Below are 24,529 nucleotides of genomic sequence, written 5' to 3'. Positions count from 1 at the left end.
ACCCGTACGATGGTACGATTGCTTCCTGTGGAAACGATATCAGCCCGAAGCTTCGTTTCTTATTATTTCTACAGAAATGGAATTATAAAATATATGTACAAGATCGGCAATGCAATTATCTTCTTAAAAGTAGCTTCTACTTAAGTAAAAAATAATAGTCTTTTAAAAAGTTTAAGTTCTCTTCGTTAGAAAATTCGAAAAATTCTTCTTTTTTAGGTCGTGCAAGTGCGTATAACCCCTTAAATTAAAATATTAATTCTTGACTTTTTTTAACACTTTATTCAAATTAGAAAATAATAAAAAAGAACTACAACAATTAGCATTGATGTTGTTTGTTGCTTTCGCTTTGCGTTCAATCACATCGATCCCGAATCCCGAACTGTGACATCTCGGCGGTGATTCCGGCGATCACTGGGTGACCACTGGGCATGGGGGCAATAAAACGTGGAATAAATGGGCACTGACAAAACCAAAATGCAAATTCTCTCGCTGCCACTGGCGGGCGATCCTCTCTAGTAGGCGAATCGGGTGTCCGGATGGTAGCCAAGCTTGTCCAGGGCCGGATTACAGGCAAAGTTGATCATGGGCGGTGGGCCGCAGAGCAGCACGATGGTGTCGTCCGAGGCGGGCAGGAGGTGGGCGGCGATCATATCGTCATTGATGAAGCCCACGCTATATGGCCAGCCTGGATGGGAGAAAAAAGTGATAGCATTAGCACCAATCAGGATAAATGGGGAGGTTCAGAGATGAGATAACCAACTACTTCGTATAGTACCTCTCCCATCACTGCGCAATCTTTCCCGCTGGCCTGGCATTGTGAAATGAAAGCAAAACTCAGGGAGAGAAACAAGTGGTGGAGCTGCCACCCCATCCTAATAGCTAAAGCGCTGCTCGGACCGATGACCCAGCCGCTCCAGGCCGGGTATGCACGTATAGTTGACCATCGGCGGTGGACCGCAGAGCAGGCACAATGTCTCCGGATCGGGTGCAAAGAGATGCCGCTGCATCATGTCGTCGTTAACGTGACCGGTGTTGTATGACCAGGCTATGAAGCGCGCATTCCCCGTTCCACGCGGCATCCGTTTGAGGGCAGCATGTGGCGAGGGGGCAGACACAAGATACTTAACATAATAGATGCCTAGCTAATGGCATAATGATGTATCTACAGGATGCGAATGAGGATGCGGATGAATGTTTTACCTTAGTTGAGGGAAAGATTGCTGCAGTTGAACTTTAGAGATACTGAGATACTTTTTAAGATTTTAAAACTTTAGTATCTCAACTAGGAGACTTTTAAGGAGCATATTCTTATGCATGGGTTTTATAAGGATATATCCTATCTAATATGGAGTAATATTTCATTAAAAAAATGAGCTTGGGTCTTTGAAAAAAGATTTATAAATCTGCGAAGAAACGAGATTATTGAATATTAGGCTTTCTACAAAAATGTCTCTTGATCTATTCTAGTTATTCTATATCTCAGTACATATTTATCTATATTCTATATTAAAATCCCAATCAGAATTAATAGATATCCCTTCCAATACATCCATTTAAAAACCTACAAGACAAGATAATTAAATCTAATCCCTAATCCCTCCAAATCGTGAAAAAATGTTTCGAAAGATGAGCACGATGATGCAGTTGATTCATTTCCAAGTCCTATAACACCTTGGAGCTCACCTTCAGCAGCCTTATCCACAGTATACCAGACCTTGAACTGGTCGGGATGCTTCTGAGCCAGTTCGTCCAGTTCCCCGCGTAACAGAATATCCTTTTCGCTCTAAAATGTATAAAGAACCATATTAGAGATCTCCTATCCAAACTTCCAAAGCAAAACCACTCACCTGATTGGCGAACAGCAGCGCCAGTTCGGTTTTATCCTTGTCACTGCGCTTGAGGACCTCGCGGACCAGCTGCAGCATGGGAGTGATACCAGTACCACCGGCAATCATGTTAACCCGCTTGGCGGTCACATTCTTGGGCGGGTCCTTGCGCAGCTTCTTGATGGAGAAGGTGCCATTTCCGAGGTACTGCAACCGTCCAGAGGGACCACGGAAGGAGATCTTATCTCCCAATTCCATTTTCTCCAGATGCTGGGTCATCTTGCCGCCGGCCGGGAACTTGGGGTGCTGGTCCTTGAAGTAGACCTTCACCACCAGATCCACGTAGCCGACATCTTCATCCGACGAGATGGGCGTGTACGGCCGGATCACCAGTTCGTTGTCAATGGTGGCGATCAGGTGGATGTGCTGACCCACCGGCAGGCCAAGGACATGCTGCTTGGAGGGCAATCCGAAGCGGAATCGTCGCGTGTCATGGCTGAGCACCTCCTTCTCCACGAGGGGCAGCAGGTATTTGTCGTTGGGATCCACCAGGGTGCGCAGTCGGGCGGTGCGATTGGGTTCCCGACGTGGTTTGGTGGATTTTCTGTTCAGGAAATAGTGGACGATCAGGGCGCCGGCGACTACGGCAACCACGCCCACGGCAATGGGCACAAACTGGAAGGGATTTTAAAAAAAATATTATATTATTATTATTATTTTTTATTTTTTTTTTAGTAAAGAGGGAAATGTTTTTAACCTTTCAGTGAACCAGGAAATTTCCAGAAGTGTTGATATTTTTAAATAAATTCGTTATCAATTTTAATCATTTCAAAGATTAAGAATATTATGTCAGAAATAATACTATATAAGTAATGATGATGAACTAGAATTGTGCATTTTTAATAAAAAAAAAGCTTAATCATTGTTTTTAAAATAGATATCCGTCTATTAAACTTAAATACCTGCTAATTACAATTTTTTAGAGCCTTTATAAACCTAATTCCCTGTTAATTGAAAACCTATAGGTGTTATTAATCAATTACTATAATGATTTTGGATTTATTAGAGTGTTAACACATAGTATCTATTTGTTATATTCTTCGATAGCCTGATTACTGTGTGAAGAGGTCATCAATGAGGGGTAGTGGAAACAACCGCCAGACAGCTATCATGATAAGCCACCGAATAACCAAAAAAAAAAACAGATAGTGTTTGAGTTTGTGGCTGTGAAGCCCCACACACCAAACCTGCACCCAATTGGGGTTACTTGCTTAAGCCATCAAACTTTGGCCCCATATCAGGGATGACCTTGAAGCAGCCGGCCATATTGCTGCGGCTTTGGCAACAACTTTAAGTAATAAAAAAAAACAACACACACTCTCTTTATCCATGACGTCACAGTGGAGAGAGCTGACAAGCTGCACTTGGACTTGAACTTACATCGAATTCCGTCATTTTTGATGCACTTGCTCTGGATTAAGCGATTTGTTTACTTGTTTAATTCCCAATTTGAATTTCACAGAGGGAAATTGTTTGATTTTATTCCGGAATAAATTGTATTCCGCGTGTTGCCGCGCACGATTCCAAAATGAATGGAAGTAGTCGCGTGGAAGCGCCGCTATACCTTCGCCTCGTCACTCTCTCCCTCTCTCTCTGGACAGACCTCCTCCCCCAGGCGGGGAATATAAAAAGGAGAGACTTGCAAGTCAGCACTACTCAGCACAGTGGGTGGGAAAAGTACGACAATCGTGTTTGACGAGTTAAATATCTTTGATATAATGACTTTGTTAAAAACTAGCTTTGTTGAGATGATATAGGCAAAAATTAAAATAATAAATAATAATAGATAAAACAATACAGGGTTGTCGCGTCTGAAAAATCTGGTACTTCTACAATCATAGCAATAAGTGCGAGTGAGAGGAGCTCAACCTGGCGAGCGGAACAACAATAGGATGTATTCATTAACCCTTAGATGATGACCGCGGCTTTAAGTTTTGATTTATAAAAAACGAATTCATGTTTTTTTTACAATTTAAAATTTAAGTTTTGAGTTGGACATGAAAAGTTGTTGCGATTCTTTTGTTTAAAATTTTAATCCTTCATATATATACCCATTATAGCTTTGGTATTTAAATACCCAAGAAAACAATCGGTGCTAAAAAATATGCTAACTTGACCCAGAAGTTTGCACTAAAGGCCGATGGGTATTTAAAAACCCATTTTGTATCTTTTTTTAAGAAACCAAATACCAAAAGGTTTTTCTATTAAACTTCTATGGAAATTTGGTATCACGATAAAATACCATCCTGACAATGGTCAGGATAGTAGCAAAGTAAATTAATTTCAATAATAATCAGAAGTGAATAATATTTAATTTCTTACAGAAAAGAAACATGAAATTTATAAACGAATAGTATCTACTTTTTCCTTAAGTATTTTTCGAATAAAAATAAATAATTAATGATAAACTTTTTTACTAGAATATCTTTGGAATATTTCTTTAGATTTTTAATAAAATTACCCTGCTATTCCTTTTCCAAAGCAATGCAACTGAACTGAAAACATAATTTTGGTCACACCTGTAGATAACACAAAGAGAAAACCCAAGAAACCAGTTTTTTAAGAGAGGAAATGTTAGTGACCTTAGTCACTGAGCTTATGTTTTATTGATTAAGAGAGCTGTGGAATGGCAGAGCTTATTTCATACAAGTGGGTGGGATGGGTGCTATTAGATAAGCCGCAACAGCTGATTGCCTACCCTTGACAATGGATTCTCTCTTTGAATTCGATTACCATTCACTGGGAGAGATTTATTAATTAATTAAATATTACTTCCATTACAGGAAGAACTGGCGGCACCGCTTTTTGGGCCTTCTGGGCTGGGGTTTGGTGTGCAGCGCCTGCGCCTCGAAAACTTGAAATTCATAATCATCGACTGTCTTTAGCCGCATGAAGGATGCCTTGTTGCCACAGCGATAGCAGTAGTTCGGTGCCGACCAGATGGTGACCAGCTGCTGATCAAAGTGCCACCGATAGCCCTCCTGCACCAGTTGATGAGCCCGGCAGATGAAGGATAGGCCATTTCGTTGGACAAACTTGTTCACCACATCCTTGCCATAGAGATGGCCATGTCCGCGGGGAGACGGTGTCCACCCAGGCATCTCACAAGGATCACTCCAAAAAAGATCTGCCATAGCACCTTCGGCCGGTATCTCCATGCGACGGTCCACTTTATAAAGGTCATCCAACTGTTCGATCTTGGGGGAAAGACCTCCGTGGACGCAGAAGATTTTCTCATCCACCAGAGCAGCCAGCGGCAGGAGATCAAAAACTCGGCAGCATAGACGCCACACGTTGGAGGAGCCATAGTTGGCTTGACATTCCTCGTAGAATCCGTATGCTTTGGTGGCGCTACGGCACTCATGGTTGCCTCGCAGCAGGCTCACTTGACTGGGTTGTTGTACTTTCAGGGCGGCCAGCAGTAGAAAGGTCTCCAGACTGTTCTTGCCTCGATCCACAAAGTCTCCCAGAAAGAGGTAACGATGCTGGGCAACTGGGCCGCCCAACTGGAGGAGATGGAGCAAGTCCTGCCATTGGCCATGTATGTCGCCGCACACTATCTGCGGACTCTGGAGTCTCAGCAGATTCGGCTCGCCGGAGAGCAAATCACCCAGTGACTTGCAAAGCTGGCGCACCTCCGATTCTCTGGGCAGGCGGGCGGGCACCTGAAGCAACTGCTCCACCAGACGGTCGGCATGGCTCATCCTCCTCGTGCCAGCTAAACGGGCGACAGCATCTCTATTTATAACCCGACGACGTCATTAGACATTAATGCAAAACCACCCAGTTGGTCGCGAGAATTGGGAAAGAAATCTTCGTCTGACAATTATGAAATGTCAGCTAGCAGGAAGAAGCAGAATCGAAAGCAGGATGGGGATGGATGACAAGGAGTTATGTAAAAGATATGAGTGAACTTTCCGACAAAATCACAACTTACACTGCTCTCGACGATTCGCGCCATGGCCCAAGGCGGGTTTTGTGGGTAAAATCAATGCACTAGCGAGTGCAGCTTCTAATCCTTATGTAATTTCAAGCCCAATGCAGAGGCACACGCACTTTTTCGTATCGGCACCGCCGACTAACTAAAATGCAGACTATCACAGCCGTTGGCGAAATGTTTTAGTTTTCACGCACTCTCAGTATGCGGGTGCTTTCTCTTAAGGTTGACACTGCAAGAAAATGTTTTATTTGAAATATTTCGGTCAAGAGATATGTATCAAGTACTTACATTGCCTTATCAGTACCAAAAAATATAGTAAGAGGGCAGAAAAGAGCAATCTTATCAATAAATTTTGTGATTTCCAATCATTTTCTCTCGCCTACAAACAAAGCGGCAATTCCAGGGCTGAGAAGTAGGCATTTCTTTATTTGGTATTTTCTTCTCAAGAAACTTATTAATATATACGGTGCATATACGTATACTGTTGCAAAATTCTTCCCATTTTGCTTTTCCAAATCCCCCATTAGAACCTGATAATAAAAATTGAGATATTTTAAATCATACAAACATTCGAATTTTGTCGCTTGTAAAATACCAAAACAACTTCACTGACCTGACAACTCTACAATTACGATATATTTTCGTAAACTATCGATATTTCGATAAGAACTACTCATTTTCGACTTCCCAAGTGTTCCTCCCTCTTTCGAAAATCGCACGTTGAGCTGTTGAGATGGCGTAAGTGTTAAATCCCGGAAAATATATTCAATCTTAGTTTATTTTTGTTCAAAATCATAATTTTAATTGAAATAACTAAAATATAATATAGTTTGCCCATGTATTTTGATAACCCGGCAATCAGAAACCAGCTTTTTAGACCATTTTCCATGTCCATATCAGTTTGGAAATGATTGCAAAAATAAATGTGATTTTTGTGCTAAATATGCAACTAATATGTGGGCTGCAAATGTTTAGGCATTGTTTCGACAGTAACTAAATTATTAAGAATAGTTTTGTATAGTATTTGTCTTATTATTGATATTAATTTGCTATTTTTTATCCGGCAGATCGAAAGTATCGCGCGATACCCTGTATGAGGGTGTTAATGGCCTCTTGGAGGCATCCGCCAAGAAGAAGCGTGGCTTCCTGGAAACCGTGGAACTCCAGATCGGTCTGAAGAACTACGATCCCCAAAAGGACAAGCGTTTCTCCGGCACCGTCAAGTACGTTGGTTAAATCACCTGTGCACGTGTCTTAATTTGAACTCCATTGGGAGCCGATTATGCCACTGCATCAGGTAGTCGAGTGGGACACTCGGCGGACCTTCACTCAGGGTCTTTAATATTTGAGTAGGTCTCCAGTAATGGACACCGCCCCCCCTTTAAAACATTCATGAAAACGTGCTCCCCCGTGGGCTTCGTAAGTTTTCCCTGCCCCCTGTTCCCCTTAGTTAAATCCTTATCTTTGGTTTCTCCAACTAACTTAGTTTTCTTCTTCTATCCACAGGTTGAAGCACATCCCCCGTCCCAAGATGAAGGTGTGCATCCTCGGCGATCAGCAGCATTGCGATGAGGCCAAGGCCAACAACGTCGAGTTCATGGATGCCGAGGCTCTGAAGAAGCTCAACAAGAACAAGAAGCTGGTGAAGAAGCTGGCCAAGTCTTACGATGCTTTCCTGGCCTCTGAGTCGCTCATCAAGCAGATCCCCCGTCTGTTGGGCCCTGGCCTGAACAAGGCTGGCAAGTTCCCTGCCCTGCTCTCCCACCAGGAGTCCATGATCGGCAAGATCGAGGAGGTCAAGTCCACCATCAAGTTCCAGATGAAGAAGGTTCTGTGCCTGTCCGTTGCCGTCGGCCACGTTGGCATGAAGCCCGATGAGCTCGCCCAGAACATCAACTTGTCCATCAACTTCTTGGTGTCGCTGCTGAAGAAGAACTGGCAGAACGTGCGCTCCCTGCACGTCAAGTCCTCCATGGGACCACCCCAGCGTCTGTACTAGATGTGCATTCACTTTTTTAAACATCTAACAAATAAATAGAAACTACATTTTTGGAATGTAACTAAATTTAGTATTTGTTTTAGTTTATGAGTTTAGATTTCGGTGGAACTGATGGTTCGCGCCATAAAATCGCGAGCCTTCATTCCTGCGGCCGATTCTTGGTCATCTTCCCGAACCCTGCCCTCCAGTGGCTTAGCTCGGAACTTGGACACGTCCACAGAGTTTCCCCATTCCAGCAAGAACGGCTCGCTCAGTTCCTCCAGGAGATTATGGAGCACGGCGGCGGCTGTAATAATACAAGATGCGGTTTGGAAGCTTATGTCGAGCGGCTGGTTAAGGAAGTTCCAGCGGGACACCAGCCGGTGCAGGGCACAGTCGCTCATTTCGTGCAAATGCTCGGCCACCTCGTTAAAGTCGTGCTCATGGGGAGCTGTGGGCTCGGTGTACCGCTGCAGCAGCCACGGTCTGAGGGGATACTTTTGAAGGACTGGCGCCAGGACGAAGGCAGGAACAGGACGGGAGTTGATGTGGAAATTCGGCAAGTCGGTGAGTTTGTTGGGTGCCAGGGAGAACATGGGCACCTTTGGGGGCTTGCCACAGCCCAGCTGCAGCTCCCGAAAACGCATCCTGTCGTCCAGAAGATACTCCATACGCAGCACAGATCCTTTGGACTTGGGTTCCACACTGGCTCGAATTGGTATGGAGCAGACTCCCAGGACTCCAACCAGAGCAGCGGGCATGTTGCTCTCGCGATGGAAACCCATGGCGACGCTGTTGCAATCGACACGACTGGATGGCAACTGGCGCAGAGCTCTTCCCAAGGTGGACATGACGGCGTTGCAGAAGGCCTTCAGGCACTTGATGGTTCGATTGCGAGGCATGGAAAACGCTATGGCTATTTGGCTGAGCCTCTTGCCGCTGGCCAGGAAGTATAAAGCCAGGGCCACGCACTTTTCCGGCGGCACTGCTGGAATTCGACGGGCCAGTACATCCACATTCCGCAAGCTGGGTGCCAACTGCTTGCACAGGGTTTCGAAGGTGCCCCGGCTGACGTGCAGGGTGTTGAGGAACTCCTCCTCACTCAGTTCTGGAATAATGTCCTCAAAGAAGAGGCGTGCCGGCTGCAAGGGTATCTCCACTATCTGAACATCCGGGGTTTCGTCATCCTCGGGGTACTGCTGCTCCACATCATTTTCTTCCTGCTCCTCCTGCTCCGCAGCTGCCTCTTCTTCGGCTCTATCCTGCTTCAGGCGCAATATTGCAAACATTTCGAGGTAGTTGGCTTGCATTTCCGACATTTGCTGCATAAAAAACGAGCGCAACATCCGTCGCCGCCTCTTAGCCTTATGCTGGGCTCTGCGCCTGTGGGTTATTACGGTAGCGCGTACATTTTGCAAGTGCAGGCGAATCATTTCGGCCAGCTTCTCCCTGCGGCCTTGTAAGTCCTGGCTGGCATCTCGATTGCAGAATTTTAACTTGCACAGAACTTTCTTTAGATTATTTGTCATTAATTCTAATTCTTCTTCCATGTTTTGTTTTCCCAAATAAATATTGGCACTTTGCAACACTGTAATAGGAAAGAATCTAAGCTTAAGCGTCTATCGATAAAGAAGATATCGATTCATTTTTTACATACTCATACTATTTTTAAAACATTTTGAAAATATGTTTTTTGATATTTTGAACTTTTAAATATTTTGAATGCTTGGCAAAAAAACTATATACTGCATATTTAGGCAATATAATGATGGAGTAAAGTAGCTTCTGGGTTCGCTGATTACTGAATCGGATACAAATTGACAGAAGGCCATCGGAAGGAGCAAAAGTGGAGAAATCAGGAAAACCCACAATTTTGTATGCGTACCACTTGGAAAAAATTCGCAAATTTTAAAAACGATATTTAGGCAATGTTTTGAATCAGGAAAGTAGCTGCTGGGTTCGCTGATTACTGAATGGTATATAAATTGACAGAGCTATGGCCATCGGAAGGAGCAAAAGTGGAGAAATCAGGAAAACCCACAATTTTATAGGGGTACCCCTTGGAAAAAATTCGAAAAATGTAAAAACGATATTTAGGCAATGATTTGAATCAGGAAAGTAGCTGCTGGGTTCGCTGATTACTGAATGGTACTTTATTTTCTGATCAGATTCAAATTGGCAGAGCTATGGCCATCGGAAGGAGCAATTGTGGGGAAATCAGGAAAACCCTCAATTTTATAGGGGTACCCCTTGGAAAAAATTCGAAAAATTTAAAAACGATATTTAGGCAATGTTTTGAATCAGAAAAGTAGCTTCTGGGTTCGCTGATTACTGAATGGTATATAAATTGACAGAGCTATGGCCATCGGAAGGAGCAATTGTGGGGAAATCAGGAAAACCCTCAATTTTATAGGGGTACCCCTTGGAAAAAATTCAACAAATTTCAAAACGATACTTAGGCAATGTTTTGAATGAGGAAAGTCGCTGCTGGGTTCCCTGATTACTGAATGGTACTTTATTTCCTGATTGGGTACAAATTGGCAGAGCTATGGCCATCGCAAAGAGCAAAAGTGGGGAAATCAGGAAAACACACAATTTTATAGGGGAACCCCTTGGAAAAATTCGAAAAATTTGAAAACGATATTTAAGCAATGTTTTCAATGAGGAAAGTCGCTTCTGGGTTCGCTGATTACTGAATGGTACTTTATTTCCTGATCGGATACAAATTGACAGAGCTATGGCCATCGGAAGGAGCAAAAGTGGGGAAATAAGGAAAACCCACAATTTTATGGGGGTACCCCTTGGAAAAAATTCAACAAATTTCAAAACGATTTTTAGGCAATGTTTTGAATGAGGAAAGTCGCTGCTGGGTTCCCTGATTACTGAATGGTACTTTATTTCCTGATTGGGTACAAATTGGCAGAGCTATGGCCATCGCAAAGAGCAAAAGTGGGGAAATCAGGAAAACACACAATTTTATAGGGGAACCCCTTGGAAAAATTCGAAAAATTTGAAAATGATATTTAAGCAATGTTTTGAATGAGGAAAGTCGCTTCTGGGTTCGCTGATTACTGAATGGTACTTTATTTCCCGATCGGGTACAAATTGGCAGAGCTATGGCCATCGCAAAGAGCAAAAGTGGGGAAATCAGGAAAACCCAAAATTTTATGGGGGTACCCCTTGGAAAAAATTCAACAAATTTCAAAACGATACTTAGGCAATGTTTTGAATGAGGAAAGTCGCTTCTGGGTTCGCTGATTACTGAATGGTACTTTATTTCCTGATCGGGTACAAATTGGCAGAGCTATGGCCATCGGAAGGAGCAAAAGTGGGGAAATAAGGAAAACCCACAATTTTATGGGGGTACCCCTTGGAAAAAATTCGAAAAATTTCAAAACGATTTTTAGGCAATGTTTTGAATGAGGAAAGTCGCTGCTGGGTTCCCTGATTACTGAATGGTACTTTATTTCCTGATCGGATACAAATTGGCAGAGCTATGGCCATCGCAAAGAGCAAAAGTGGGGAAATCAGGAAAACCCAAAATTTTATAGGGGAATCCCTTGGAAAAATTCGAAAAATTTGAAAACGATATTTAAGCAATGTTTTGAATGAGGAAAGTCGCTTCTGGGTTCGCTGATTACTGAATGGTACTTTATTTCCTGATCGGGTACAAATTGGCAGAGCTATGGCCATCGGAAGGAGCAAAAGTGGGGAAATAAGGAAAACCCACAATTTTATGGGGGTACCCCTTGGAAAAAATTCGAAAAATTTCAAAACGATACTTAGGCAATGTTTTGAATGAGGAAAGCCGCTGCTGGGTTCCCTGATTACTGAATGGTACTTTATTTCCTGATCGGATACAAATTGACACAGCTATGGCAATCGGAAGGAGCAAAAGTGGAGAAATCAGAAAACCCACAATTTTATGGGGGTACCCCTTGGAAAAAATTCAACAAATTTCAAAACGATACTTAGGCAATGTTTTGAATGAGGAAAGTCGCTGCTGGGTTCCCTGATTACTGAATGGTACTTTATTTTCTGATCGGGTACAAATTGGCAGAGCTATGACCATCGGAAGGAGCAAAAATGGGGAAATCAGGAATACCCACAATTTTTTATTCGCAAAATACATTTCTTTTGTTTATTATATTTGAATTATCTTTACAAATTCAAGAAAAAACTGGGCTTATATTGAGGAAGAATCCCATTCCATCGAAATTTGGTGATTTTTTGGCGACAATAATCACCCCGGTATTGGTTAGGGTAAAGTCACTCGGTAAGGTGGATCCACAGAAAGATTTCAGCAGAGATACCTTGGTGCTGTCGGATTCATAAAACTTTAAATTGTCCAATTGGCAATTCGCTTCCGCGCCCATGTTGAAGTCTATAAAATAATAACAATTAAACATCAGTAATTTAAATGTTAATTAAGAAAAAATACCGCTGAAGCTTATACGAAGGAGAGCACCGGGTGGGGCCATCAAGTGCCAGGAACACGTGGAATGATTTCGTCCTTCGTAGGGAGGATTTTTTATATAAATTGGGTCTTTTCCGCTCACAATTATTTCACCGCCACAACCGCTGGGTAAATTACTTTTGGTGGAGTAATAGAACATATTCAGTAAACTAACTTCGTGGCTGTCGATACGAAGCTCGTTGGTTTTTGTAAATATAGGCTTTGGGTCCCATGCAGTTACCGTCCTCGAATAGAGTGTCTGATTGGTTTTTACATCTGTGACCTAAAAAATAAATTAATTAACTTTAATACATGCATAATACTTTCGAAGGTATTTTGATAAATTACATTTAAAAATTGCGATGAGACTTCATTAAATGCCACACTCGCGATATAGAGCGTAATGCTGTAACCTTCCGGAACTAGAATATACTCCGTGCAGTTAATTAGATTCAAGCCCGCAATTTCCTGACTAATTGATGTATAGTTTCGATTACAAGCTAAAAAAATTACAAATATATATATTAATTTTAAGAGATTAAATTTAAAATAATTATGCACATAAAACTTACCAGGTTTTCGACGCGCAACCACTTCAAAACCCATTGATTCCTCCAACCCTTCACTGTGGAAATTTAACTCCAGAGGGAACTGGCTGAGATCCTCAATAAACTTGTAGGTTTTGTTGAATTCTCCACACAAGTATTGTGATCTCTGTAAGGGGAATGAATCACTAAGAATTCAAGATCTAATTTTAAAAATAATTACGTAAGATTTGGAAATTTTCAGGTAGTCTTCGCATTTTCCGGTTTTCTGAGAAAAGTCCTTGAGCTGTAGCCATTTTAAATCGAACTCCACATCATCTTTCGCTCTAATGGACCAACGGCATTCAATGCTTCCCTCGTATCCTTCTGTGGTGTTGTCGTATTGAAGACCCACCGTAATACTCTGATGGAGAAATCCAGGTTTTTGGGATTAAATTTCGAACGAAAACATACCAATCTTACCTCATTTGATTGTATTTCGTATTCTGATTGGCCGCACACGCTCTTTTCCATCTGGATGATGAGCTCGAAGCTAATGTTCCTGGCCCTCTGAGCTGAGGCGCTCAAGTGGATGCTCAAGTCACCATAGGAGCTGAACAACTTGGTCCGGTTAGATCCCAATCCGTAGTACTTGCCGAGGCTCTGGTTATTTATTGCATTTTTGTCTATGATTTCGATATGGTTGCATGTGTTGCAGGTGGCATCATTAAGTTGCAGCTTCCGGATCTCAACAGAGAGACGGTAGCCCGGCGGAACTGTGGCAGTGAAGTAGCATAGCATCCAGTCGGAGGCGTTTAAGTGGTATGTCCGCATCAGATTCATGCGGGGCACATCCGCGTCCAGGGTCACAGGTTCGTTGCAGTTCGGAGTGAAATGCACGCTGGCCAGGAAACCCCGGAAGTTGTTTGAGGCATCAGTTTCTGACACGATCAGTGCCTCGTTGCTGTCAACCATGATGGTGGGTGGGACTGTCTGATTGCCACACAGTTTCACCTCCGGATTTGAGCTGACCACGCCGCCGCGATAAACGGAAAGACTATCGAACTGGCAATGGTTGGCCTTCTCCAGGTCGAAGTACTTGAACTTCAGCACAATGGCATGCTGAGGTGGGGCAGAAACGCGCCACTGGCATTTTGTGTTGTGGGCGTACCCTCCAGCCTCCTCGTCCTGGGGCGGACGCAAGGCGAAGGGTTCACTGTAGTTGCCACCACATCCGATAAGATGAAAGCTAATGTCAAAGAATCGCGGTGCGGAGATATGGACCTTCAACCGCAGCCTGCGGTATCCACTCACCTCGAAGTCCGGGCACATCCGGCCGACGCTGTTCTCCACCTCGTGATCGTCTCGACGGAACACCTCAAAGTAGTTCATCTTGCAGAATTCGGAGTTCCAAGGACGACCTCTTCCGTTGACATTAACCACCAATTGGTGTTCCGTTTCTGTGAAGAACTCATAGCTGCAGCTATCATATTTGGCAAAAGATGCCCATCTCGGGTTTCTGAGTGTCTGTAGATCGAACCCGGCCCGGAGGACAACATCGCAACTGGGGGCGACGGTAAAAGTAAAACCATCTCCGGTTATGTTGCTATTTGTGCGGAATATCACTCGTAATCGGGAGGATTGAACGGGTAGGACCCCAGGTGCTTGGCGACCGCAGAGACTGATTATTTCCTCATACTCCGATGTGGTCTTGTTGTAGCTCTCGATGCTCAGACGATCGTTGGAGCAGTTGGGTGAGGTTTCGATAAAGAAGCGGCCCTGGAACTCGACCCGAAGTGTGAGTGGATCGTCGGCCTCAAACTCCCAGATTTTTTCCATATTATTGACGTAATCTTTACTGTTTATAATCACTGGGGTCGAGGGTCCCCGAATCACGCGTATAATGTTCCCTGATAAGATAGATTTTCTTGCCACCAGGGTGAAACTACTCCTGCCCGGCACTCTTCGCTCTGAATGGTAAAGAATCCTGGATATCGGGTTGGTCAGAAGGATCGTTTTGTTTTGCATTCCACGACAAAACCGATCCCCCTCAACGGAGCCACTAAAGATCACAAGGTACTCTCGATCGCAGCTGTCGGTGAGACTGACATTTCCGACCAAATAATATCCTCTACTAGATTTTAATGTCCACACGCACTCCACCTCCCCGTAGTCCTCATCCACGGTGTTTAGCAGCTCTGGTGTTCCGATGGAAAGATCGTCGGATGCTGGGAATACTCCACCACAATTGTGCCGGCGGTAGGAGGCCCTGAAGCGCTTCAACTTCACCCTGTCACTGTTCAGCAGTATAACGCGTCCGGATGTGGCAGGCAGTGATACGAAGCTATTGGTGACATTTTGATTCATCACCTTGTACGCCAAACGCTGGTCCTCATCCTTGAATGTTACAGCTGGAATGCTCTTGGTCTCGAACAGATACTCTTCCACCTTAAAGGTTATAGTCGTGCCTTGCTGCCCAACAAACTGGATGCTGCAGTAGTAACTGGATATCTGGGCAAGATTTTGTATGGACAGGGTGCCAGATGCCTGGTCTCCGATATTGGATGGGCACACAGATGCATCACTGGAGCTATAACGAGCACGGAGCACTGTTCTGCCTAAATCCATTTGATTGGTGATTATAGTGACGAGCATGAAGTTATCCGTGGATTCAACTATTCTTGTGCCGTTGTATCTATCCAGACGGATGTCCGTGATTTTCGATAGAGAGTTCGGGTCGTTGAAGAAGGCCAACTGAGGTAAAGTATCCATGTATCGAACACTTGCAGCTCTAGAAAAGATTTATTAAAATTAAGATTTGTTGTCAGAAATAGAAAACAAAGCCTTTAATTACCTTTTGCTATCATTGCGGTTAATCATTCCAATATCGGCGAGGTTAAGGAACTCCAAGCGGACTCTCTGACCCTTGGGAACGTTGATAGACCAGCGGCATATTCTTACCCAGGTGGACGGCTCCATGGCGGAGACCTCAAGGTTTCCAGAGTCGCCGTTCACATCCCGCGAGCAAGTTCCATAGGCACGTCGGTAGTCTATCTTGAAGCCCCTAAAATTGTTGACGTTACTGATGGCCAAGAAGCGAATAGCCACCGCATTGGTGTTGAGTGTGAGGGTGGTGGGAGTGACGGTGCTTCCGTCTAGGACAGCTAGCTCAGCTCCATCGTTTTCCAAATCAATAATCTCGAGGCGATCACTGGTCTTCTTAGAGGAGGTACCATTGACATTGTAGGGAACATGCAGATCCGTGATATTTAAGTGGATGAAGTTATCCTTTGGCAATCTGATGCTGTACACACACTCCGATGGCTTGGGATAGCCACCTGGTGTGGGATAGTTCTCCGAATTAAGGGATCCCAACTGTCCGGTGAATTGGCCACCACATTTGCTGAGAGACACGTTCAATCGGAATCCGCCGCTCGGCTCATCCAGGTCCGATTGATAGTGAATGAGGAGCAGGTTCCCGGTAGTGCGAATCGTGGACTTTGGCTTGTGGCATGTACGGATGAGCTGGCGGGACAGAGTGGTGGAGCCGTCAAACATTTCCACAAATTCCTCATTACAATGGCGTCGACTCAGCTCGACAGGATCCCCGAAATCCGCAGCAATGGTTTCCCCGGGAGGTGCTATCACCATCCAGGTGCAGTCCGCATGCGGATGGGGCAGGTAAGGAAAGCCGGGCGACTTAATCTCATAGCTGGGAGCCAGCTGGGTCAACTGAATCTGCCCATCACATTCGCTAAACTCCCGGTACGTAAGAGTCCACGAGCTCTTATTCCGATCGGCAGAATTTTGTGGTAGATTGTACACCACGTAGGCATGCGAGCCATTCGTTCGGTAAGAAGGTGTCTGGAATCCTTTCTGATTGCAGAATTTCCCATTGGGCATCATTGGAGCCAGTTCATCCAGTCCGTCATAGATGACACCAAACGCCTGGCAAGACCCCTTCGCCGTGGACTGGACTGTACTATCGAGTTCTTCATATTGGATAGATATATCTATCTTACGCCCCGGCCTCACCTCAATATGCCATTTGCATCTTTGTTCTGAAGTTATACTTGACCACAGAATGGTGCCCACAGTTCCGGTCATATTCGAGCCGCAGACGGTTTTAATATTAACTTTAAAGCCTTTGCCACTGATCGAGGCATCGGTGTGGAACTGCAGCCTTATATTTGGAGTTCCATCAACCGTGGGCTTTGTCGAAGATGTTCGTAGAATGGTCTGGCACATATGCAGTGCATCCTTCCAGTGGCTCAAATCGTTGGAGGTCTGAATTTTCAGATAGTCAGCCGAGCACTCGGGGAACTCCTCCAATTGGAGATCGAACAAGGTCGCGGTAATGTGGCGCGTGGGATCCATTGGCTTGAAGGTCCACTCACAGTTCAAGTTGGGACGATATCCGATCGGATATCCAGGCGACTCTAGCCACACGGAGGAAGAATGAACGGAGTACTTTCTGGTGCACTCGCTGGAGGTTTGAGAGGTGATGTTACCTTCGGCCACCTCGCCGGAGAGTGCGTGCCATTTAATCCGAAATCTGTTCAGCTCCGCGTTCTTGGTCTTCAGGCAGATCACATTGCTGCTGGAAGTGAATCTCAAGGGACTGGCTTGTAGTTTCACCTCCAAGCCACTCTCGTCGTATCCATCAAAGAGCTGGAAATAATGAAGTTATTAAGGGACTTAATAACCATCACATATTACCATCAATCCTGACACATATTCCTCAAAGTCCAAGACCAAAACCATATCCCGATTCACATAAATCCTCCAAGTGTATGGTTCTTCCTCGCCGCGAACGAAAATCGGAGGCGGTGACTCTATGATTCCATTTGCTCCCGTTGTAACCTCCAAATTGTGGACTGCATCATTTTATAAAATTATTAAAAGATAATTGAACCTTGAACCTTACTCACCATAGTTCCAGCGAAGCCGGAAACCTCCAGCCGAATGGCCGGGAGCGCTACGGAACTTGATCCACAATGGCGATTTCACAATCAAGGATGTCGACGGCATTTTATTGTCACAGTACACTCCCAGGAGCTGTCCCGGCAAACCGTTTCTCAGCTCCAAGAAGTCCTCGTTGCAATGTTCCGAGCGGACAATGTCCAGAGACTCGAAGGTAACCTCCAATGCGTTACCCGGTTTGGTTTCAATTGCCCAGATGCATTCCACGTTGGGCGGATAGCTGTCCGGATAGTTGGGAGAACTGAGACTGCTACGCGGCAGAGTGATATTGCCTCCACAGGTATTCTCCAGGCTACTGTACTCCGCCTGGAGCCGGATTCCCTTGCTTAGGATGCGCACATTGTTGGCAGGCACCACCAGATTGGCCGGATGGTTTTCGCACAGCTGGAAGAGCAGAACCTCGTCGTCATCGTTGAGGATTTGTAGGCCGACTGAGCTGTTTACGGACGATGGGGATTTTGGGCACTCCAGGTTGTTAATGTGAAGGTACATTTTAGTGCCCTCCGGCGAACTAAACCGCCAATCGCACGCCTCGTCCATCCTGGATCGCAGGTAGCCCTGGCCATTCTTCAATGGTCCCCCGCACTGGCTCTGGAAGTGCATCGCGAATCGGCCCCAGGACCCTGCTTGCGCTTTGAAACGGACCTGCAGCTTCTGACCGTGGACAACGCTAATGCGAGGCGCCTCCTCTCCGCAAGCCTTCTCCAGGAACTGCTCCGTGCCGTCCGCCTCCAGCTTGGTGAGCTCTACGACACTGGCGGAGCAGTTGGCGGAATCTGTGAGATTCAGCTGCTCAAACCACAATCGGATTCCGTAACTGTCGGTGACCTACAAACGGATATGGTAATCCTAATAATTCCAAGTCCTTATAGACGAGTTCTACATACCTGAACAATCCAAATACACTCCACACTTGTCGTGAAGTTCGCCAAGTTTCTACTGTCCGGGATGTCGTGGAAGCCGGGAGTGGTTATGATACCATTGCTAGCTGTTATGGAGCCACCACATTTGGGCGGCACCTGAACGTAACTGGCTTTGAAATACTTTCTGGCCGGAGTGGAGCCACCAACAAAATGAACCCTCAGCTCATGGCCCGGCGATCTGAAGTACTGAGTCTGGGTCTCCTCGTGGCAACCAACATACAGAGCTACCGATTTGTTAAAGCCAGCGGGAGCGGTTACTTTGATCACATCCGTATCGCCGCAAGGACTCTGGGATGGCTCGAAGTGAACTTCGTGGAGCAGGAGCATTATTTGCTTGCCCTCGGGTGCCGTGATGATCCAATCGCACTCCATGTCTACGCTAAATGGCAGTTTCGGTGATTCAAAGCGGCCACCCAATTCACGGAAATGTTCGCCGCATCCCACGCGACGATACTCCGCCCGGAAGCCCTGATCCTCCGCAGAATTGTCGGATGTGAATTGCAGAAGCAGCCGATTCCCAACACTAGTATAGGAGGGCATGGACTCCGCCGTGCACAGATGATGTTCGCTTATCACTTCGTTGTCTTGCATATCGATCACCTTCAGATAATCATTGTCGCACTCCGTAACATCGACGTATGGCTCGACTGAGAGATGTGAAAGGGCGAGTTGCAGGTGATTGGAGCGTCCGCCGGCTCGTATGTCCCATTCGCAGTTTAAATTTGACGGATACGGATCCGGGAAGTTTGGTGATTGAATGGCACCCTCTAAACCGTCCAGACGAACTCGACATTCGGTTTTATAGTCCAGCACAAAATTCATATCTGCATCGGCACTCACATCGAATCGAACCAGGACACGATTACCGGTGGAAATCAGTCCAGGGGCTGTAGTGCCATTGCAAACCATATTTAGGGCAGGACTCGAGGTGGTAGGTCCATCATAGATCACCAGATATCGGTCGCAGATTGACTGGGTATAGCTTGTTAGGTTCAGGCTAACCCGCGACCCTTCGGCCACGACAATTTGCCAATCGCAGGCAATGGCACTTTTCGCAAAATGCATATATGGGGAGTGTATGGAGCCTGTTACAGAGGTTAGCCTACCGCCACAACCAGCCCCGGTCTGCTGCCACTGCACAAGGAATCCCGATTCCTCATTGGAGTTGTCCGAATGAAACTTTAGGAACAGGTCGTGACTGAACGATACGATCCGAGATGGGATGGAATCGCAGTATTTTCCTATCAGCGGCGAGTCCTCCCCATGCCCGTTTCTATGGGATGAAGGCATCGTATTAGTCTTAAAGTTAAACTGGAATTTGGAGATCATTATTATACCTTATCTCCAGCCAGTCAGAATAGCAATTAAACATATTCTCCAGTGTAAAGTTCTTCACAATTAGCTCTATTTGGTGGCCAATTGGAGCTTGAATGTGCCAACTGCAGTCCGTGTTAGCGCCATAGGGCTTTGGCCAGTTCGGGGACTTGATGTATCCAAAGCGAGAAGTATATGTCGAGCCACATTCCACTAATTAAAATAAAATAACGCAAATAAACAATGTATTTTTAAAAATTATTATATTGTATCTGAACTTACCATCATCAAACAATTTATAAGTCAAAATCACAACTTCGTGGTGATTAACGGGCTTCAGGATTAATGTAATCACAGCTCCATCAAAATTCTCATCGAAGTTTCCTTTATAGCTATAGAAAACAATACCATAATAGCAAAACAGACCAAAACAGGATAAGAACTCTAATCATTACCTGTTTAGCAAGGTTCCAGGAGTGGTGCTATTGTCATAAACATATGAATACACTTCACCTGACAAAGTTGAGAGAGCCAACCTTATCCTTCCTGGAGTCTCATAAATATACTGGCAGTACTGACGGAGGCCCATCAATTGGCGTCCCATGGGCTTCGTAAAAGTACCACCACATACTGAAGAGCGAATTCTACGGTACTCTAGTCGAAGTCCACGTCCATTGTGAGATCCGTGGAAGACTAAGCTAAGGATATTGCTCTGGGACACCATATGAAGGTTCATAGCCGATTTTACAAAACGCTGCGGCTCTTCACCACGTGCCAGGTACATCTAAGTAACTTCCTGATTAAATATCTACTTAAGTTAGTTAATCGACAAAGCACTTACGTCCAGATAATATTTCTGCCTTTCATTATCCGATGTTCCCAAGGAAAGATCCGTAATGTTGATATCTGCCACCCAACCGGGTCGCAGAGTTATGTTATATGTACAGGTCATGTCGTTCGGATAGGAATTGGGATAGTTTGGAGTGGTGATAATCCCCGACGAACCACTAAAGCTTTCACTGCAGACTATGAATTAAATATGAAACTGTGAAGTTCAGGGTTCAGAAAATGAAGCACTTACCTCGGCTGTAGCTTAAATCGAAACTCTTCTTCAGACGTATTCCAGTTAAAGCGTACTCGTACCGCACCAGGATCACATTACTGCTGGAGGTTAGTGGCTCCATCTCACTGGCCTCTGGTTTCCCACACAATCGTCGCATAAGGCGCGACTCTGGGCTGCGTCCATCATAGATCTCTATTTTCTGCAGCGAACAATCCTCGGAATTTATAAGGTTGACCTGGTCGAAGACCAGCTTCACCTGCGTCTCCTTTGGCTGTTCGATAAGGTAGAGACAGACCTCGGCGTTCATGTGGCCACTAATGTGTCCGCTAGGATCCGTAAAGACGCCCCCGCATCCTGGCTCACCGGGCACCACCTCGAAGTGCAGTTGGAACGAACTGTCCAAGCCGTGAGAGTCCGTATGAAATTTCAAGACAAGGCGGTTCGAGGAACTATGTAGGGGCGCCGGCTGGGCTGATCGACAGGCCTGGAATAGTTTTCGATCCGAATCGTAGATCATCACATAATCCTCGGTGCAGTTCTCCGCTCCCGAAGCACTGCTGCCTAGGTCAATGCCGTAAAATCGAAGGAGCAGCCGGGTGCCATAAGGCGCCGTCAAATCCCACCGACAGTCTATTGCCGGGCTAGCCTTGCCAGGATAGCCGGGGGACCTTAGCACTCCGCTCTGGCCGAGGGTCAGGTTATCAAAGGTCTCCCCGCAGGAGAAGGGCAACGAGTTCCATACCAGACGAAATCCCCTGCCTTGAGTCTGGTTGTCAGATCGGAACCATAGGAAGGCTTGCTCCTGGGAGGTGACGACCGTTCCGTGGTCCAGTGGCAGTTCAGAGCCACAGAATCGACCCATCATCCGTGTGGCCAAGGAATTGCCATCGTGCACTTGAAGGAAATCTGCAGAACAGTCCGGACTCTTCTGCAAATCGAACTGGGTGAAGGTCAGGTTGAGTACCAAGCCGGGACTGGTGCGAATAATTAAGGGACATCGCTCGTCCGCCTCATAAGTGCCGTTCTCCGCATTGGGTGGAAAATTGAGTACCCCGGATGGCCCGCGGAGAGTGGCCCCACAAAAGATTCGCCGGTGGGCGCATAGCGTTCCAGTGAAGCCAGCTGGACAGTAGCACTGGTAGGTGTTGCCCGGTAGCAGTCGACAGGAGCCTCCGTTGAGGCAAGGACTCGGGTGGCAGGCGTCCGAGGAGTTGCATAAGGCGCCCATGTACCCAGGCTGGCAGATGCAAGTAGTTCCCCTGCCATTCTCCACGCAGGTTCCATTGTTCAAGCAGGGGTGCTCGTCACAGGGCTTCCGGTTGGGATCCCTGGTGCATCCATCAGCTCCATAGCCATGCCCATAGCTGCCCACCGGACAGGTGCACACCATCGTCCCGGAGATGTACTCGCACTTGGCCTGCGGATGGCAGATCTTCTCGTGGTCGCAGGAATTCGAATTGGCTGCCGTGCAGTTGCGACCGTCCCCGATCCATCCCGGCGGACAGCGGCCGCAGATGTGTGAGCCCTCCGTATTGAAGCACCTCACCCGGGGCTGGAGACTGCAGCCTCCATTGTCTTCACCCGCACACTCGTCTACATCCCTGCAGATGCGTCCATCGCCGGTGTAACCAGGTGGACAGGGACCGCAACGAAAACTGCCGGGAAGATTAATACACTCGCTGTGGCAGGGATTCACTCGACGCTCACACTCGTCCACGTCTCTGGAGCAGGGGCTCGCCGTAGCCGCCGTGGCATTCGCATCGGCCCACGTCCATCCCTGATTGCAGACGCAAACGTAACCGGCGGCGTTGCCGGTCTGGATGCATGTTCCGTGCTCACCACACAACTCCGAGGCTCCAATGCCCAGACAGGAGTTCCGACGTACTCGACAGTGGGTGCCGGAGAAGCCGTTCCGGCAGACACAGCTGTAAGGGTGATTAGATTTAGACGTGACTGTTCTGGGCGGAGTTTCCACACCCACCTATAGCTTCCAGGTGTATTGATGCACTGGCCATTATTCAGGCAGCCGGCTAGATCCGTTCCTGCGAACTCGGAGCACTCGTTCACATCATCCTCGCAAGTAGGACCCTTAAATATAGAAAATAATATTTGTCATAAGGGAGAATAGAGACATCAGTTCCAAAATACGCCCCACATTCGTGTTTTTTTTTTTTGGAAAGACGCCCCCGTCGTGGTACTCACTTGCCATCCGGAGGCACATACGCACTGGAATGCCTTGTAGGCATCATAGCAGGTCCCTCCGTTCTTGCACGGATTCCCTACGCATTCATCCTGGGCTAGATTATAGACCAGAGTCAGCAGGGTGGCCTTTAATCTCTCCACACGCTGCAACTGACGGCGCAGGTTCCTTTGGCTGTAACTACTGCGTAGCGTGGTGTTCCTGGAGTTGAAGACTCTATTCTGGACCCTCGTCATTTTTCGCTCCACGTCGCGGAACTGATCTCTGACCACGTCTACGGAAAGGGGCTCTCTCCGAGCAACCGCCTGCCGACTGGCCAGGATCGACTTGCGCCGCCGGAGCACTGCTACCATATTCACATCGTTGATCATCAACGAGGATGCATCTCCCATCAACCGGAGGGTTATATTCTGATCTCTAGCAGCTTCGATCACCAAGTTTTCATTTGTTTTTCTTGAAATTCTAGCACGTTGTTCCAGATCATCGTGTGATCCCTTTATGGATACGATTTGAAGGCACAAAAATAGCACAATGGGTAAACTCAAATATTTATGTAGCATTTTCAATCATTTTGGGTTAAAAACTTCACTAAATTATTAATTAAATGTATAATCTAAGTAGGTAGTTTAAAGGGTCCGAATTCGAATTGATCTTCACGAGAGGCGTTATCCGCGGATACTGGTACCGGACCAGCATTGATTTCCGAATTTATAAGCCCTAAAAGTGGGCGTTTCCGATACTGGAGAGAATATGGAATCTATTGTATAGAATAGTGATAGATTCTGAAAGACATTGTACATGTGTGTATATTTGGGTAAATGTGAGTATATATCAATCTTTATTTTAATAAATAATATTTAATAAATAACAATATATTTTTTAACAATATACATTTTTAATATTTATTGCATTATCAGTTAAAACACTGTTGGGTGCAGATTCAATTAAAATTTAAATGAAACCAAAGCCTCATCGGCAATGACCTCATCGGTTTGCAATAAGTTAGACATATTAACTCAGTATCCAAGAGATAATCAGGTACTCTTGTATCTACATATGTAGCTGTTGTATGGCTTTTCGTAAAAATCGGAGTACACAGGAGTATGTGTATATCTAAGCTATAGTGTGTACTTTATGTAATACCAGCAAACCCGGCAAAGTAGTACCTGTGCTTTTTTTTTATAGAAAGGATTGGTTTTTTTTTTTATTTATTTGGGCTAATACATATTTTAATACATATACATCGCCAATATCAAACAGTT

General features: G+C 45.7%; 5 protein-coding genes across 6 annotated transcripts; 1 reads left to right on the top strand and 4 right to left on the bottom strand.

The window, feature by feature from the left end:
* Positions 1–256: 256 nt before the first annotated feature.
* On the bottom strand, positions 257–5,965 carry LOC108124192 (NADH-cytochrome b5 reductase 3). Of its 2 annotated transcripts, none has more exons than XM_017239773.3 (4): positions 5,824–5,965; positions 1,848–2,501; positions 1,684–1,783; positions 257–685 (listed from the first exon to the last, which is right to left on the bottom strand). In XM_017239773.3, the coding sequence occupies exons 1-4, from the start codon at positions 5,845–5,847 to the stop codon at positions 513–515; spliced, it is 951 nt and encodes a 316-aa protein (XP_017095262.2). In that variant the 5' UTR covers positions 5,848–5,965; the 3' UTR covers positions 257–512. The 2 variants fall into 2 exon arrangements, with proteins under 2 accessions (XP_017095262.2, XP_017095263.2); XM_017239774.3 differs by lacking the exon at positions 5,824–5,965 and adding an exon at positions 3,267–3,586.
* Positions 4,517–5,954, bottom strand: LOC108124194 (serine/threonine-protein phosphatase 4 catalytic subunit). The gene is made up of 2 exons (XM_017239777.3): positions 5,824–5,954; positions 4,517–5,726 (listed from the first exon to the last, which is right to left on the bottom strand). The coding sequence occupies exon 2, from the start codon at positions 5,588–5,590 to the stop codon at positions 4,664–4,666; it is 927 nt and encodes a 308-aa protein (XP_017095266.2). The 5' UTR covers positions 5,591–5,726; positions 5,824–5,954; the 3' UTR covers positions 4,517–4,663.
* Positions 5,966–6,416: 451 nt separating the features above from the next.
* On the top strand, positions 6,417–7,891 carry RpL10Ab (ribosomal protein L10Ab). Its single transcript, XM_017239780.3, has 3 exons — positions 6,417–6,564; positions 6,894–7,049; positions 7,333–7,891. The coding sequence occupies exons 1-3, from the start codon at positions 6,560–6,562 to the stop codon at positions 7,823–7,825; spliced, it is 654 nt and encodes a 217-aa protein (XP_017095269.2). The 5' UTR covers positions 6,417–6,559; the 3' UTR covers positions 7,826–7,891.
* Positions 7,684–9,480, bottom strand: LOC108124195 (uncharacterized). The gene is made up of 2 exons (XM_017239778.3): positions 9,462–9,480; positions 7,684–9,392 (listed from the first exon to the last, which is right to left on the bottom strand). The coding sequence occupies exons 1-2, from the start codon at positions 9,463–9,465 to the stop codon at positions 7,918–7,920; spliced, it is 1,479 nt and encodes a 492-aa protein (XP_017095267.3). The 5' UTR covers positions 9,466–9,480; the 3' UTR covers positions 7,684–7,917.
* Positions 9,481–11,954: 2,474 nt separating this feature from the next.
* On the bottom strand, positions 11,955–23,827 carry LOC122321165 (cubilin homolog). The gene is made up of 17 exons (XM_043210604.2): positions 23,270–23,827; positions 23,049–23,155; positions 21,086–22,992; positions 20,846–21,030; positions 20,460–20,788; positions 20,287–20,396; positions 20,028–20,217; positions 18,655–19,963; positions 17,716–18,595; positions 17,504–17,661; positions 15,639–17,455; positions 13,268–15,575; positions 13,029–13,208; positions 12,833–12,974; positions 12,609–12,760; positions 12,246–12,543; positions 11,955–12,188 (listed from the first exon to the last, which is right to left on the bottom strand). Exons 1-17 carry the CDS (start codon positions 23,825–23,827, stop codon positions 11,974–11,976), a joined length of 10,845 nt encoding a protein of 3,614 aa, XP_043066539.1. The 3' UTR covers positions 11,955–11,973.
* Between the last annotated feature and the right edge of the window lie 702 nt (positions 23,828–24,529).

Source organism: Drosophila bipectinata, chromosome 3L, assembly GCF_030179905.1.
Source record: "Drosophila bipectinata strain 14024-0381.07 chromosome 3L, DbipHiC1v2, whole genome shotgun sequence".
Lineage (NCBI taxonomy): Eukaryota > Metazoa > Arthropoda > Insecta > Diptera > Drosophilidae > Drosophila > Drosophila bipectinata.
Note: the sequence above shows the minus strand (reverse complement) of the source record. Positions and strands in the feature narration are given on the sequence as shown.

Coding starts and splice junctions, on each gene's coding strand:
- LOC108124192 (XM_017239773.3), bottom strand. CDS start 5,847: ATGGCGCGAATCGTCGAGAGCAGT. Junction 2,502..5,823: donor CGCGAATCGTCGAGAGCAGT/GTAAGTTGTGAT, acceptor AATCCCTTCCAG/TTTGTGCCCATTGCCGTGGG. Junction 686..1,683: donor TGTGGATAAGGCTGCTGAAG/GTGAGCTCCAAG, acceptor TCTCCCATCCAG/GCTGGCCATATAGCGTGGGC.
- RpL10Ab (XM_017239780.3), top strand. Junction 7,050..7,332: donor CGTTTCTCCGGCACCGTCAA/GTACGTTGGTTA, acceptor TTCTATCCACAG/GTTGAAGCACATCCCCCGTC.
- LOC108124194 (XM_017239777.3), bottom strand. CDS start 5,590: ATGAGCCATGCCGACCGTCTGGTGGAGCAGTTGCTTCAGGTGCCCGCC.
- LOC122321165 (XM_043210604.2), bottom strand. CDS start 23,827: ATGCTACATAAATATTTGAGTTTACCCATTGTGCTATTTTTGTGCCTT. Junction 20,789..20,845: donor GGCAGAAATATTATCTGGAC/GTAAGTGCTTTG, acceptor GAAGTTACTTAG/ATGTACCTGGCACGTGGTGA. Junction 19,964..20,027: donor TCTGACTGGCTGGAGATAAG/GTATAATAATGA, acceptor TTCATCCCATAG/AAACGGGCATGGGGAGGACT.